The 13,900-nt window shown below is 43.7% G+C and overlaps 1 protein-coding gene across 1 annotated transcript in view; it reads right to left on the reverse strand.

The window, feature by feature from the left end:
- Positions 1 to 13,900, reverse strand: part of LOC306920810 (disintegrin and metalloproteinase domain-containing protein 10-like) — a 132,498-nt gene that overhangs the window by 96,689 nt on the left and 21,909 nt on the right. Inside the window, 1 exon segment of the mRNA XM_079497722.1 lies at positions 5,543 to 5,693. Within this exon segment, the coding sequence (XP_079353848.1) occupies positions 5,543 to 5,693 (151 nt within the window).

Below are 13,900 nucleotides of genomic sequence, written 5' to 3' on the forward strand. Positions count from 1 at the left end.
ACACTGGGGAAAACTGAATAAAAATGAAATAAAAACTAAATATAAAAGAAAATCTAGAACTCGGCAGGTAAACTGTATACAGACAGTGGCTCAAACAACCAACATAAACAAGCCCAATAGCTGACATAGCTCTGTTTACACCGTCTCCAACTGTATATACTTTCCCCATTTTCAACCGCTTTTATTATATTTTGACACTTGCTTTGGCAATGTTATGTAAACATATGTTTTCTCATGCCAATTATTAAGCTCCTTTGTATTGTATTGAATTGAATGCAGCGTCACCATAAATGGTAAATGGTACATTTATATAGCGCCTTTATCCAACATAGATTGTGCATTACATTCACCCATTCACACACCGATGCCGGAGGAAACCATGCAAGGCACCAACCAGCACATCAGGAGCAATTAGGGGTTCAATGTCTTGCTCAAGGACATTTCGACACTAACTCTGGGGGAGCCCACAGGGTTCGAACTGGGAACCTTGCGGTTACCATCCGGTCACTCTACCCCTGAGCCACCGCCGCCCTGTCACCATGGATTACCCATGTCAACCCTGGCCTGAGACAGACACGCAGGGCACTTAACCAAACACTCAACATAACACTGCCACTTTCACAACACAAAGAAACATGAATGGTGGCCTGGCGTAACACCACATGACCCCGACTGACTGTACTGCTGGAAAGTCCCCAATCAGTAACCCTGCAGAGTTACTGTCCTGCTCACATCCCTGTCAAGTAATACAATCCACTGCCTGTTTGTGTAAATTCAAAACTCCTTGTCAAGGCTGTACTCGTCAATTTGTCTCCTTGGTGGATTGGTCAATGCAACTGAAATTGCAACACACTTATATAGTGTATAGACAGCTATGTGTGTCCCTGGCTGGCTGGCTGGCTGGCTGGCTGGGTCATTCCAGAGCCATAGAGTAAGACAGTGTTACGCAAACTGCGTTCACTTCATGGGGCCAGTCCAATGGCGGCTCTCCTACATAGACTTCATGTACTTGCTCTGCTCTGCCCCCTCAATATCGCAACTCTTCTATTAGATGGCTCTGGGTCTGTCCAAGCACGAAAATAGCCACTGTCACTGTTGCTTGCGCGCACGCACGCACGCACACGCACGCGCACGATGATTTGGGGTGTTACAGTACCGTGACAGTACAGTATATGGACCCCCTGGGGACTCCCACACGGTAACTGTCATTTATTTTCTGTTTTTAATTAAACTAAACAAAAATTTTATCCCACGATTTTGCAACCCATTTGTTCACCCAGTGTCAATTATCTAATGTAATCCTGGGCGCTACACTTCCTCTGCCAACCTGGGGGGGCAGTGGACTGACCTCATGCTTCCTTCTACAGTATATGCATGAACTCTGTCCCACACGGTAACTCTGTCATTTCTCGACCGTTTCGGACGCGGGGCGGCACCCTGGCCGTGTTCCTGTGGGTCTGGAACTTCCCGGGGACCTGTTGCACCACTCACCTATTGCACCACTCACTTCACACAGGTGTGATTTTCTTTTTATATCACGCCTATAATGGCAGGGGAAACGTTGTTCAAAGTAACTAAAATACATTTGACAAAAGAGTCCCGTTATTACAAAGCAGGAGACTGAACTTCCATTGTGTCCGTCTGACATCCCACCATTGTTATTTCTGATACTTTGATATTTCTCTGCTGTGCCTTGTCTGGTGGTCAGTCAAGAGTAGGGGTTCTCAACCCATGGGTCGCAACCCCTCGGGGGGGGGGGGTTCCCTAATTAAATAAATAAAAAAATGCAACTGAATGGCTGGAAATGGAAATTAAGAGTTGACATATAGGTGCATGCATAAACTTTCCTTAAAGGACCACTTCACCACTTTTCAACCTAGCTTCATATAATACTGCAGGTCCTCACTAATGATCATGATAAAATGGAACAATTTTGTTCTACTCAGTCTGTGTCTCATAGGAGGACTGTGGGCAGTTCAGCAACCCGTCCACCAGTGACATCATCGTTAGGCAGATTTTTTTTTTTAAACAAGATTTTTTTTTACCAAACACGAGACATGGCCAAAGAATTTCCGGGGGTCCCCAGCCAAAAACGTTGAGAACCCGTCACCCGTGTGAAGTGAGAGACACTTACTATGCCAATTTGCTCAGACACTATGACGTAAAATTGTCCATTCATGTCAATGGGAATGTAATGTTTGTGCAGGACAAAGTTTGTGCATATACCACACCAAAAGCTGGACATAGGAGGGGCTGGCGCCCCTCAAAAACAAAAAAAGGAGGTGGCGGAGGATAGACCCCTGAGGGACTCCGGTCACAGTAGTATAGGGTTAGAGTGGTTAATGATCATTCTTTATGTGGTCGAAGTCTACTGAGGATTGTATTGTTTTCACTGTGGATTTTATAGTAGCTTTTTTTAATGTCTGCAGCACTGGATCAAAACTAATTTCCCTATGAGGTATAATATAGTTGAAATACAATTATGAAAAACACTGGTTTCAATTAATCTGCTACTAGATTCTCATGCCGCCACGCCTGGTAGTGTGAAACTTCAGGATGCTCTAAATTAGTTTTCAATAAATTGTAGTGGAGTAAAAGTACAATATTTTGATAGTGTAGTGGAGTGAAATTATTGAAAATTGGAAATACTCCAGTAAACTTGTACAGTACTAGTAAATATACCTACTATCCACCATAGGGGCTAAAGAGGACACATGGGGTTTGCCTGACAAGAATCGGAATATTTCCTGAATAATAACCCCATGTCCGAAACGGTTGAGAAATGACAGAGTTACCGTGTGGGGGTCCCTCTACTGTACCCTCTACTGTACTGTACTGTCACTGTACTGTACTGGCACACCCAAAATCATCATATATACAGTTAATATGTGCGTGTGTGTTTGTGTGTGTGTGTTAGGTTGCGCACTGGTGGTGAAAAACAACCATGCTATTTCCATGCTCATACCCACCCACCCAGCCACCCACCCACCCATCCACCCACCCAGCCAGCCAGCCACCCACCCAGCCACACACATAGCTCCGTAAGGGAGTGGTTGCACCACTCAAAAAATCATAATAATTACCAGCTGCATTATTACTATACTGCTATACTACTATTACGTTTCCGCCCGGACATATTTGCGGTGCGCACATACATACGGCCAATGAGAAAGCCAACTGGACTAGTAGACTACTGGACTAGCTTGCACATCGATGATAGACTCAGCTTGAAAATGACAGGGGCTCTTAGGAGTCAGGACACATTATTTTTAGGCTCTTTTACACTCAGTGGAGACAAGAGAGAGGGGGGGGGGGGTGAGGGGATGAAAAGCAAGACAGCTACAGCACGAGAACGGAGAAGAGGGGAAAAGAGAAGAGATGCCACCTGCAGTCTCACAGCTTCACACAACTGCAGGTTTGTCTTGAAAAATGTAAGCGTGTGCGTGTGTGCGTGCGTGCGTGCGTGCGCGTGTGTGTTGTGTATAACAGAGAGGATGTGAAAGGAACCAAAACACCACGAGAGGGGAAATGTTGGATTGTATGTTGGGAGGTAAGTCAGATTTTCCGGCTTCAAGTCCTAGAGGCACTATGAAACTATGATGGCTGGCGTAAAGACGGGGGACGGAAGAGAGACATGTTGCCTTTTGAGGTATATCAGTGGGAATAGCTGAAATCCAGAACACGGCGTCCACCGGGCATCATTAGTGGAAATGGAGAAGTCTTATTACACCTTGTGCCCTGCAGTGTGAGCGCACCGCACTCGGCTGGCAACAGCTTTCCGGTTAGATCTGTCCCCAACTCCCCATGCGTCCCAACTCCTTTCACCTTTATTAGATCTGTCCCCAACTCCCCATGCGTCCCAACTCCTTTCACTTTTATTAGATCTGTCCCCAACTCCCCATGCGCCCCAACTCCTTTAGATCTGTCCCCAACTCCCCATGCGTCCCAACTCCTTTCACCTTTATTAGATCTGTCCCCAACTCCCCATGCGTCCCAACTCCTTTCACTTTTATTAGATCTGTCCCCAACTCCCCATGCGTCCCAACTCCTTTCACTAGTAAACTAGTCGACTAGTTGCTTAATGCCCTAGTAGTGTGTGTGTGTGTGTGTGTGTGTGTGTGTGTGTGTGTGTGTGTGTGTGTGTGTGTGTGTGTGTGTGTGTGTGTGTGAGCGAGTGAGAGACAAATACTAAAAGAGGGTGTGTGTGTGTGTGTGTGTGTGTGTGCGTGTGCATGCGTGCGTGCGTGCTACTGCTAATCAAACTTGTGTGTGTGTGTGTGTGTGTGTGTGTGTGTGTGTGTGTGTGTGTGTGTGTGTGTGTGTGTGTGTGTGTGTGTGTGTGTGTGTGTGTGTGTGTGTGTGCGACTGTGCGTGCGAGCGTTTGTGTGTGTGATAATCAAACTTGGAGATCCATTGGCAGTGGAGTTAAGAGGTTTTTCTGTCATTGATAAGTACTATCAATGACAGAGAAAACAACCTAACTCCACTTGAGCTGTATTCGGGTAAAGTGGTGACAATATAATGACACATGCAATTATCTGATAATATACAAAGTCATAATACCAACTTTGATGAGGCAGTATTGCTTTGTTTCAAAAATATAAGGTTTTCTTCAATTTCTGAAAAATGTAAAATTTGTTTTTTCATTTCCTGAAAAATGAAGATTTTGGAGTTAAGAGGTTTCCTCCCGACAGCAGAGATATATTCTTTTGCAAAAAGGGTCCCTTTAAGAGCTTCTCTCAGGAGCATGTGCCTGAGGGCTCTGGTGTTTGGTACATAAGGGGCCCATGCTGCTAGAAAAGCCTCTGAATAAGGTCATCAACGCTCCTTCTAAGTTCTTCAAAAATGAATAATCAATGCATTGCTTACAACGCACTTTCTTGTACCAAGAAATGTCTGTTGTGGTGGGCTTATACTACACCACTTCCACTTTTACAGGAAAACGGAGCCGACAACTTTATGCGATGTCTAAGGTCTAAATGGGTTAAATTACGAGACAAGAACATCATGACTAGAGTTTGTTCTTGCTACAGAAAGGATGGGCTCTGTCTAACGATCGTTCCATTGATTGGTCCAAAATGGCCCCAAGACAAGCAGTAGATTCTCTCCCTCTTGACTGGAGGAAGAGAAGAGGCTAATTATAATGTCACAAAAGGCATAAGAAACATAAGCCTGGCTATAATATAAATTACAGTGGTGGAAAGTAACTCAAGTACAATTTTGAGGTACTTTTACTTAAATTACATTTTGGACTGAGGTTGATTTAAAAAGAGGCTTCTAAATCCTAACAGTTTTCTGAAAACCCTATGTTTCTGTCAGTGGTTCTCAACCTTTTTCATGTCAAGGACCCCCAGAATTATCTGTATTTGGCCGCCGACCCCCATCTGAAAATATGTTGCCCTCGGTTTCTGGCTCAAACATCAACTGAACCGAATACCGGCGAATATGCTTTTCACTATTCGGCCCGAATAGTTCCCGTGGCCGAATATTGGGTGCATATATTCCCTACAGTGTTAAGTGTAAAACGTGTCTGGTGTCTAACCTTCCGTGAGAGTGGAAGTCCAGCTGCAGCACCTTGTCGTGGTGTGCCACGGCTCTCCTGGCTCTCTGGTGACTGCTGTGCAGGGCGGCGGTGTCGTAGGACAGGCCCTCGTGGTGGCGGATGTATTTGTTGAGAGGCCTCTCGAACTGACCTGAAAAACAAACAAACAAACACAGTTCAATGTTTTCATCAACACATTATCAGTGGTGGAAAAAGTACTCACATTTATTTTATTTTTTTGGTCAGGTTTTACCTGACCTCATGAAATGTAAGCGACCATAAAGTGACTTTACGCCACCTAGTTCCGACTGATCTGATTGTCTGCCTCCTGTCTGGCCAATGGCCTGCCACCCAGCCAGGCAGGCTGCAGAGAGCAGCCATCATGACCCCACTGCCAGCCAGGCAGGCTGCAGAGAGCAGCCATCATGACCCCACTGCCAGCCAGCCACTGTGTGAACGCAGCCATCATGACCCCACTGCCAGCCAGCCACTGTGTGAACGCAGCCATGACCCCACTTCCTGCCAGCCAGCCACTGTGTGAACGCAGCCATGACCCCACTGCCAGCCAGCCACTGTGTGAACGCAGTCATCATGACCCCACTGCCTGCCAGCCAGCCACTGTGTGAACGCAGCCATGACTCCACTGCCTGCCAGCCAGCCACTGTGTGAACGCAGCCATCATGACCCCACTGCCTGCCAGCCAGCCACTGTGTGAACGCAGCCATGACCCCACTGCCTGCCAGCCAGCCACTGTGTGAACGCAGCCATCATGACCCCACTGCCTGCCAGCCAGCCACTGTGTGAACGCAGCCATGACCCCACTGCCAGCCAGCCAGCCACTGTGTGAACGGAACGCAGCTCCAAGCGACAACGACAGACAGTGCCAGAGTTGCCGTAGCCTCCCCCGCCTCCCCGTACACTCCTCTGGCCTCAGACTGTATCAAAAATGAATGACTGACGATACAGAGACAACTCCCCAACGGTATCGCTTAAGACACTTTTGTTCATTTTTGGACCACAATTCTTATGAGACGATTTAACACATTTTGGACGGAAATCCCTTTGTGTTTTAAGCATTATGTTATGCTTTAGCTATTGAAAAATAGCAGATCTACAAGCTACCACCATTTCTTTCTACTCGGTCTGTGTCTCATAGGAGGGCTGTGGGCAGTTCAGAAAACCACCAGTGACATCATCATGATTATTTTAAGAAAATATTTAGATATTTATTATCGTGAGAACGATGGCGCATTGCTTATCGCATTGCAACTTTTCAGGACTAGAAAGCCTGCAGTTTCTATTAGCTTGGGTTCCCCCATCGTTGAAGTCACTGGTGGACGGGTTTCTGAAGTACCCACAGCCCTCCTATGAGACACAGACTGGTTTCTGATCTGCCCACAGCCCACCCATGAGACAGACAGTAGAAAAACATTGTGGTATTTTATCATGATTATAGTGAGGACTTTTCTGAAAATGTTTCTGTCAGTCGTTCTCAAACATATTCATGTCAAGGACCCCCATAAATATATGTAATTGGCCTCCAACCTAGCCTGATTATCAGACTGTAGCTTTCTTGAAGCTTCAGTCTGACATTGTCTCCTGTCTGAGCGATTTCAAGGGGGAGGGGATTAGAATTTCCCTCAACCCTCTGTGTGTTGCGCTGCGTGATGACGCTGAAAACGGGACTCGGCGCTGATTGGTTGTTCGTTAGACCCACCCCCCCACCACCGATTCTCATTGGATAATACATTTTTGTACCGAAGAAATTATAGGTTCACAGCGCAACACCAGACCAAGAGATGCAGTCCACTCAGAGAGTGGGCGGGGTCTTTGGGCTGGATCCAGGCTACCTCCAACCCCCATCTGAAAATATGTTGTTCCAGGGACCCCCTGTCGGGTGTTATTTCTACAGGCGTGGGGTACTGTATATTATTATCCCTTGCATAATAGCCTATAATCGCAATTATTATTTTTGTTGCATTCATTGTCATATCTGCCCTGTGCACCTTGTGTTCACGAAGCCTAAAAACCAAACAGATTCATGTATTTATTCCAATGCTCAACGTCAGAAAGTCAATTCGATCGATAATCACAATTATTTGAGCGACAATTAATCGCCAGGTAAAATGTTATAATTGTGACAAACAACCACACACAAACAGACAGAGTGAACAACAGCTGCTGGGGAAATGAAAGCCAACTTTGAAACGAAACCCTTAAAAAACTCTTTTTCAGATGATGTCTGAAGAACAGCTTCCAAATGTCACTTTGTTGGGATTCCTAAATAAAAGAAAGTCACTTTAATCCCTCATGGCTTTCACCACCGAAATCAAAGAAGAAAAGTGGTTGCATGTTCTCAAAAAGTAACAATGTCACCATCTCACAAGTCTTCATGTGAAAATTAAAGCATTTAGACCTGAGGACGATTCTACAAATGTCTTCTAACAGTTTTCTATATCAGTGGTTCTCAAACTATTTCATGTATGGACCCCGAGAATTATATGTATTTGGCCACCAACTCCCATCTGAAAATATGTTGTTGCAGGGACTTGAGTTAAAAACATTCGCTCTGAAAGAATAGATATTCAAAGATCTGCGCCACATTTTCACGATTTTTTAAAAATAGCAGATCTACAAGCTTGTAGCGGGGCACTCGCCGCGCTATGAGCTTGTAGATCTGCTATTTTTTTAAGTATAGCTTGAAACACCAAAACGGGGTTCCCGTCCAGAATGGGTTAAAGAATGGCACCAGTGCCCCCGTTTCTGCAAATACACTTTTTGCTGCCGCTGGAGCTTTTACTGATATGTTATGAATTGTATGTCTTGCTGATGAATTGAGCACATTAGCCCAATGGAAACAACAAGCCCCCCTCTGGGCTTTTTGTGCCATCGTTTTAGCAGAGCTTTCTCTTGACAATACAAAATGTAGGAATGTGACGTTAAGAAGACGTCAAGACGTTTACTCACCGTCTCTGTATAGAACCGAGTCAAACTAAATTGAATGCCTACAATTCCATGTGCTTGTCCCAAACTGAAAAGTATGGGAGTACAGGCCTTGTGTGTGTGTGTGTGTGTGTGTGTGTGTGTGTGTGTGTGTGTGTGTGTGTGTGTGTGTGTGTGTGTGTATTAAAAAACATAGGACAAGTGATTGCTCTGTCTTCACTATTAGCCCCAACATCAATCTAGAAATTGATTGGAAGAACGTTTATATGTGAATTCTTCATCTCGTTAGACAATGACTCAATCTGTTGACACAGTGTGGCTAATATTATTAATTAATAACCAAAGTGTTAATCATCTAATCAGTTAATCATACACAAGACCAGCTGCCTCATCTGGCGAGTGCAGACCTGAACCTGGCTCGCTGACTGGCTTGGCCAATCGGGTCCTGCCTAAGCAGAAGTCTTGGCCAATGAACGAGCAGGAGGCCAGTCTTCAATTTATCTATAGCTAAGACCCGAGAATCCTCCTCGGGTGGGTAGAAGTACCCGTATCTTCTGCATTGTTCAATAAAAAGCGTTTTAATCCGATCTGTGGCCATTTTATCATAGTTATAATGCACCAACCGATAGGGGCGCATAGTTGAAAGCGCATGGCCAAAAACTGATTAAACATTGCTTTTTATTGAACAATACGGAAGATACCGGTACTTATTCCCGCCCTACCAGAATTGTAACATCCATGGCCCTGGGGTGAGCACTTTATATTTGTAATCTGAACATTTGTGTAGGCGTAAGCCGCCGTAAGGACTGTAAATGGAGAATGTGCATAAAACACTTCAGTCCAGGCCAGGGCTACCATGAGCTCACAGCGCGTTGCGAGGCATTGTGAGTTTGTAGATTTTTGGTTTATGCTGGGGACCTGGGGTTCAAGTGGTTTATAGTCAGAGTATCCTTATCTTTTTATACTTTATTGCATGCGTCAAGTTGCACAAGCATAACCACCACTGAAATCGGACATGCCTCTCAATCTCCCTCTCCCTCCATGTTACAAAACATTGTGTTACCGCGGCGCAGTGTTTACTCGCATGTAGAGACACTCTATAGATATGATCAATTAAACTTAATGTAATATAAAAAAACAGCCATTAAGTCATCAATAATGTTTATAGAACACATTGTAGTAAATTCTAAGTAGTTTAGAGACAGTTGGAACTTGGCACGGAGCCATCGTTTGGCAATTTACTTCCATCACAGAGTGCGGTCGAAACGAGTGGTGTCGGTAGACTACTTGGAAATCACTAAAACATGTTCTATAAACATCATTGATGAATTAATGGCTTTTTAAAATGTATATTATAAGTTTCAGTGATCATACCTATAGAAAAGTGTCTCTTACCATGCCAAAATATCAGGCCATTGTGTTTGTTGGATCAAGTCCATGCAGTCAAGGAAAACATTCCAATCGGCCTCTAGCTTGTTTCATTTTCTAAAGTAGCGTTCCTTGTCGAGTGGCAACAAGGATCTGTGCCTGTGATCTGGCAAGCCATGACGCCTACTTTTAAATTAGTAGTATTTCAAGCATCTGCGTTTGAAAACACAACACGCCACGGTTTATTCCGGTTGGGAGAACTCTGAACTTTCCCCCGGCTCCACCTCCCAGCTATATTGACGCCACTGATGACAAAAGTCGGTGTGTGACTGTGTGTGTGTATTCATTCCAATGTAAATATCATGGATTTTACACATTAAATACTGGTTCATTTTTGGAACCAGACCTTCAAAATATATTCCAAATCCGTCAACAAGGCCTTCCATATGCAGTGGAAAATATGTGCGTGGCATTTCTTTTTTAAAACAATGTTTTATCATTGAACCATAGCCGTTTGGGGAGGGGCTTAGCTATAGGTCAATTGTCACTTTAGTGTTTATATTTGCGGTCCTTGAAATGAAAAAGTTTGAGAACCACTGATATGGAAAGAAAACAGATCCATGGGCAGATTGGTCTGTCACACCACAGTGGCACTCATCAGTTTGGTCTGGCACACCACAGTGGCACTCATCAGTTTGAATTACATTTGGCTCACCCCGGAGATGTGGGTGACCAATCTGAGCCCATTATTCAAAGTGAGACTTTTTTGCTGTGACGAACTTGGAATCAGGTTGTAACCTCCCCTTGGAAATAAATAATCCACAACGAAGTTCCAGACTAATATCTACGCAGATATATTAGTCTGCCCATGCCAGGCTAACTACCGCTTTGACGCAAACATGTCAACAATAATTGGAAAAAAATAAAACTATAATGTCTGATAGAGGAATACATTAATGAATTGCATTTTATAGCGCTTTCTCCAAGTGCTCAAAGCCCTTTTTCAATGGTTAATTCATTCATACATTGGGAGGTGAAGCGGCGAACAGTCGACGCCAGCGTCCTCACTTCCCACATTCACACACCAATGCTGGCGAGCTCACACAGACCGACTCATTGGAGGCAATGTAGGGTTCAGTGTCTTGCCCAAGGACACTTCGACATGTGGACAGGAGGAGCCGGGATTCGAACCGCCGACCCAGGGATCATTGGACAACCTGCTCTACCTCCTGAGCCACAGCCGCCCCATTCAATATTCAATATTCAATATTATTCAAGTCTAAAAAGAATAAGTGTCATTTGCTCTCCCCAGGTTGGTAGAGGGACTGTAGAGCCCAGGATTACATTAGATAATTGGCACAAAAAAATGTGATGACATGATTCTAGTAATTATCGCCAACTTGTCACTCAATGTTTATTTTCTCATATTGTCAATTTGATGATATTCGCTGCATATCATCAGCAACTGCCACAACTACCACATGCCAGAACTTGCTTATAAAATCACTCAGGATATGACAAGAACATTGCATGGTAACATAATATAGAGAGACACAGACAGGGTTCGCACACATATTTAACAATTAATTTTCAAAAATCTTTCCATCAATCATACAGTGCAATGAGGCTCTTACACATGTGCGCTAGCAATGCACCAAGACAGACTCGAGCGAAGGTGTCGCGTGACTAAAACAAAAGATCTACGAGCCAACAACATACCGTTATCATCAGTGTAACGTATTCGTATTGTTAGCTTGTAAGTTGTACATCTATTCTTTTTGTCACGTAACGTCCTGTGGCCACACTGACTGCACTCAGGCAGCACTATACATTTTAACACGGAAAATGTTTCCAAAACATTTGGATTAATTTCCAAACCTTTTCCAGCCCCGAAAAGAATTCTAATATCAGGAATGTCAGTGTTCTGCGTGGTATTATTGTGTGGGGAGCCCCCACACAATCATCACTATAGCCCCCACACAATCATCACTATAGCCCCCAAAGTATGATCTTTTAGGAGGTGGCCGCGAAGACAAAAAAAGGCAAATAACCAACTGCAACAATATATATATATATATATATATATATATATATATATTATATATATATACACAGTTGGAGGCCATCGATATTGTCCTTTTCTTTTTGCTGAGGTTTGCGTGATCTGCGCAAAAGGACAGTTAACCCATTTTGGGCGGGAACCCCTTTTGGTGTTTTAAACATTATGTTATAATTTAGCTATTGAAAAATAGCAGATCTACAAGCTCATAGCGCGCCACCGAGTGGCGCGCTACGAGCTTGTAGGTCTGCTATTTTTTAAAAATCGTGAAAATATTTATTTCAGAAAACTGGAGGATTTAGAAGGATTTTTTAAAATTTGGAGGTCAGGCCTAAATGGGTCAAATGATAAGGGACAATATCGGTGGCACCCAACTGTATATTAATAAATGTTAAACGCGCGTGAGCATGGGTCCTGCACGCGTGCTACACGAGTGTGCATGCGTGAAAGCTCCCCCACACACTATCAACTCCTGGCTAGGGGGAAACACTGAGTATCATCACCGTGTCAGTGTGAACCCTGGAGAGAGATATGCTGCTGGTTTCCTCAAGGTGACTCACTGTGTTAGAACTCTCCACTCACTGTACAAAGAATCAATAGTGATGGAGCACAAGAACTGAACTCTGAAGTGCCAAGTCAACAGAGAGACCACGCCTCATGCCAGGGTCGCGAGGTTAGTAGAGCAGTGCTTTCCAAACCTTTCTGGCAGCGACTCCCCAAAATAATCATGTTGTGGAAAATAGATGATGTACAAGCTCACAACGCCTCACAGGCGTTGTGAGCTTTTTTTTTGTTTCATGACTGATTTATCTCTTGATTCCAGGCTATTGTAGATCGTGATGAATTCCTGTTCTGTCTATAGAAGTGTCTATTTGTACGTCTCTAAATGTTTTGATGATTTGAACATGGTGGACCCTATTGGAAACAAGTGTAATGCTTAATTGGGTCGTCCACTCACAGTTAACAGCCTTTGTATTGAGTTTGTGCTTGAAATGTACTGTAATTCTGCAAACTGTTAATAAATTCTTCAATCAATCAATCAAAGTCTATTTTCACACAATGTTTGCCTCTTTCTTACGTAATATTTGACAATTTGGTATTAAAAAGGTCTTAAAGGTAATTAAATTGTTACTAAAGAAATGTGCAAATACCCTGCATACAATTATACTGAATGTTTGTTTCCTTACTGTTGAGTGAGAAAACAATGTTGCACATTAAGCTACCCCCCCTCCCAAATGAATTGGGGACCCCGGCCGCAACATCCCCCAAGGAGTTCCCAACCCCCCAGTTTGGGAACTATCACTTAAATAACTTATTCTGTACTGACAGAAAACTGTCTAGTAAAGGCCATGCTGCCTGTGGTGATGGGTTCATTATGAAACTCTTTGATGCCTAGACGAGCTGTCTTAATACAGACAGAGACGCCGGCCTCAGGCAATGCTTTGGCTAAAAGGAGATCACTGCTGTGCTTGTAGATTTATTTCATTTCCTCGTTTGTGATTTGTCGAGAACACATTTAGAAGCAAAGAAAAACACACTTCTTGGAAGTTTTCGATTATTCGATTAATCAAAAACGTAATCGGATCCGTTAGAATAATCACTAAGAAGATAATCTATAGTTTCCGCCTCTATACAGGTTTACAATCGTTGCTGTAGGGCCGAAACCTCCAGAATTATCTTTAACGCATGTGTTTTTTTCCGTAAATGAACGCCCTACTTGATCATGATACATCGTCACACTAAACAAGCATCAAAAGTAGCAGATCGACAAAGCTCTGAATTTGAATACTGAAAAGTAGCAGTTTTCAGACATGGTTTCCACCCCTGACAGAATAGAAGCGAAATACAGTTACAAAACAATTATTCTCGCAAGAAGGAAATGCTTCTAAGTAGAAACGATGAGCCATTCTCCCCTTGGTACAGTCATATCTGTATGGAGTTTTCCACTAACATGCATGAGATGATGAGACACGAGTCGGAGTATAGTG

Source organism: Electrona antarctica, assembly GCF_951216825.1.
Source record: "Electrona antarctica genome assembly, chromosome: 3".
Classification (NCBI taxonomy): Eukaryota; Metazoa; Chordata; class Actinopteri; order Myctophiformes; family Myctophidae; genus Electrona; species Electrona antarctica.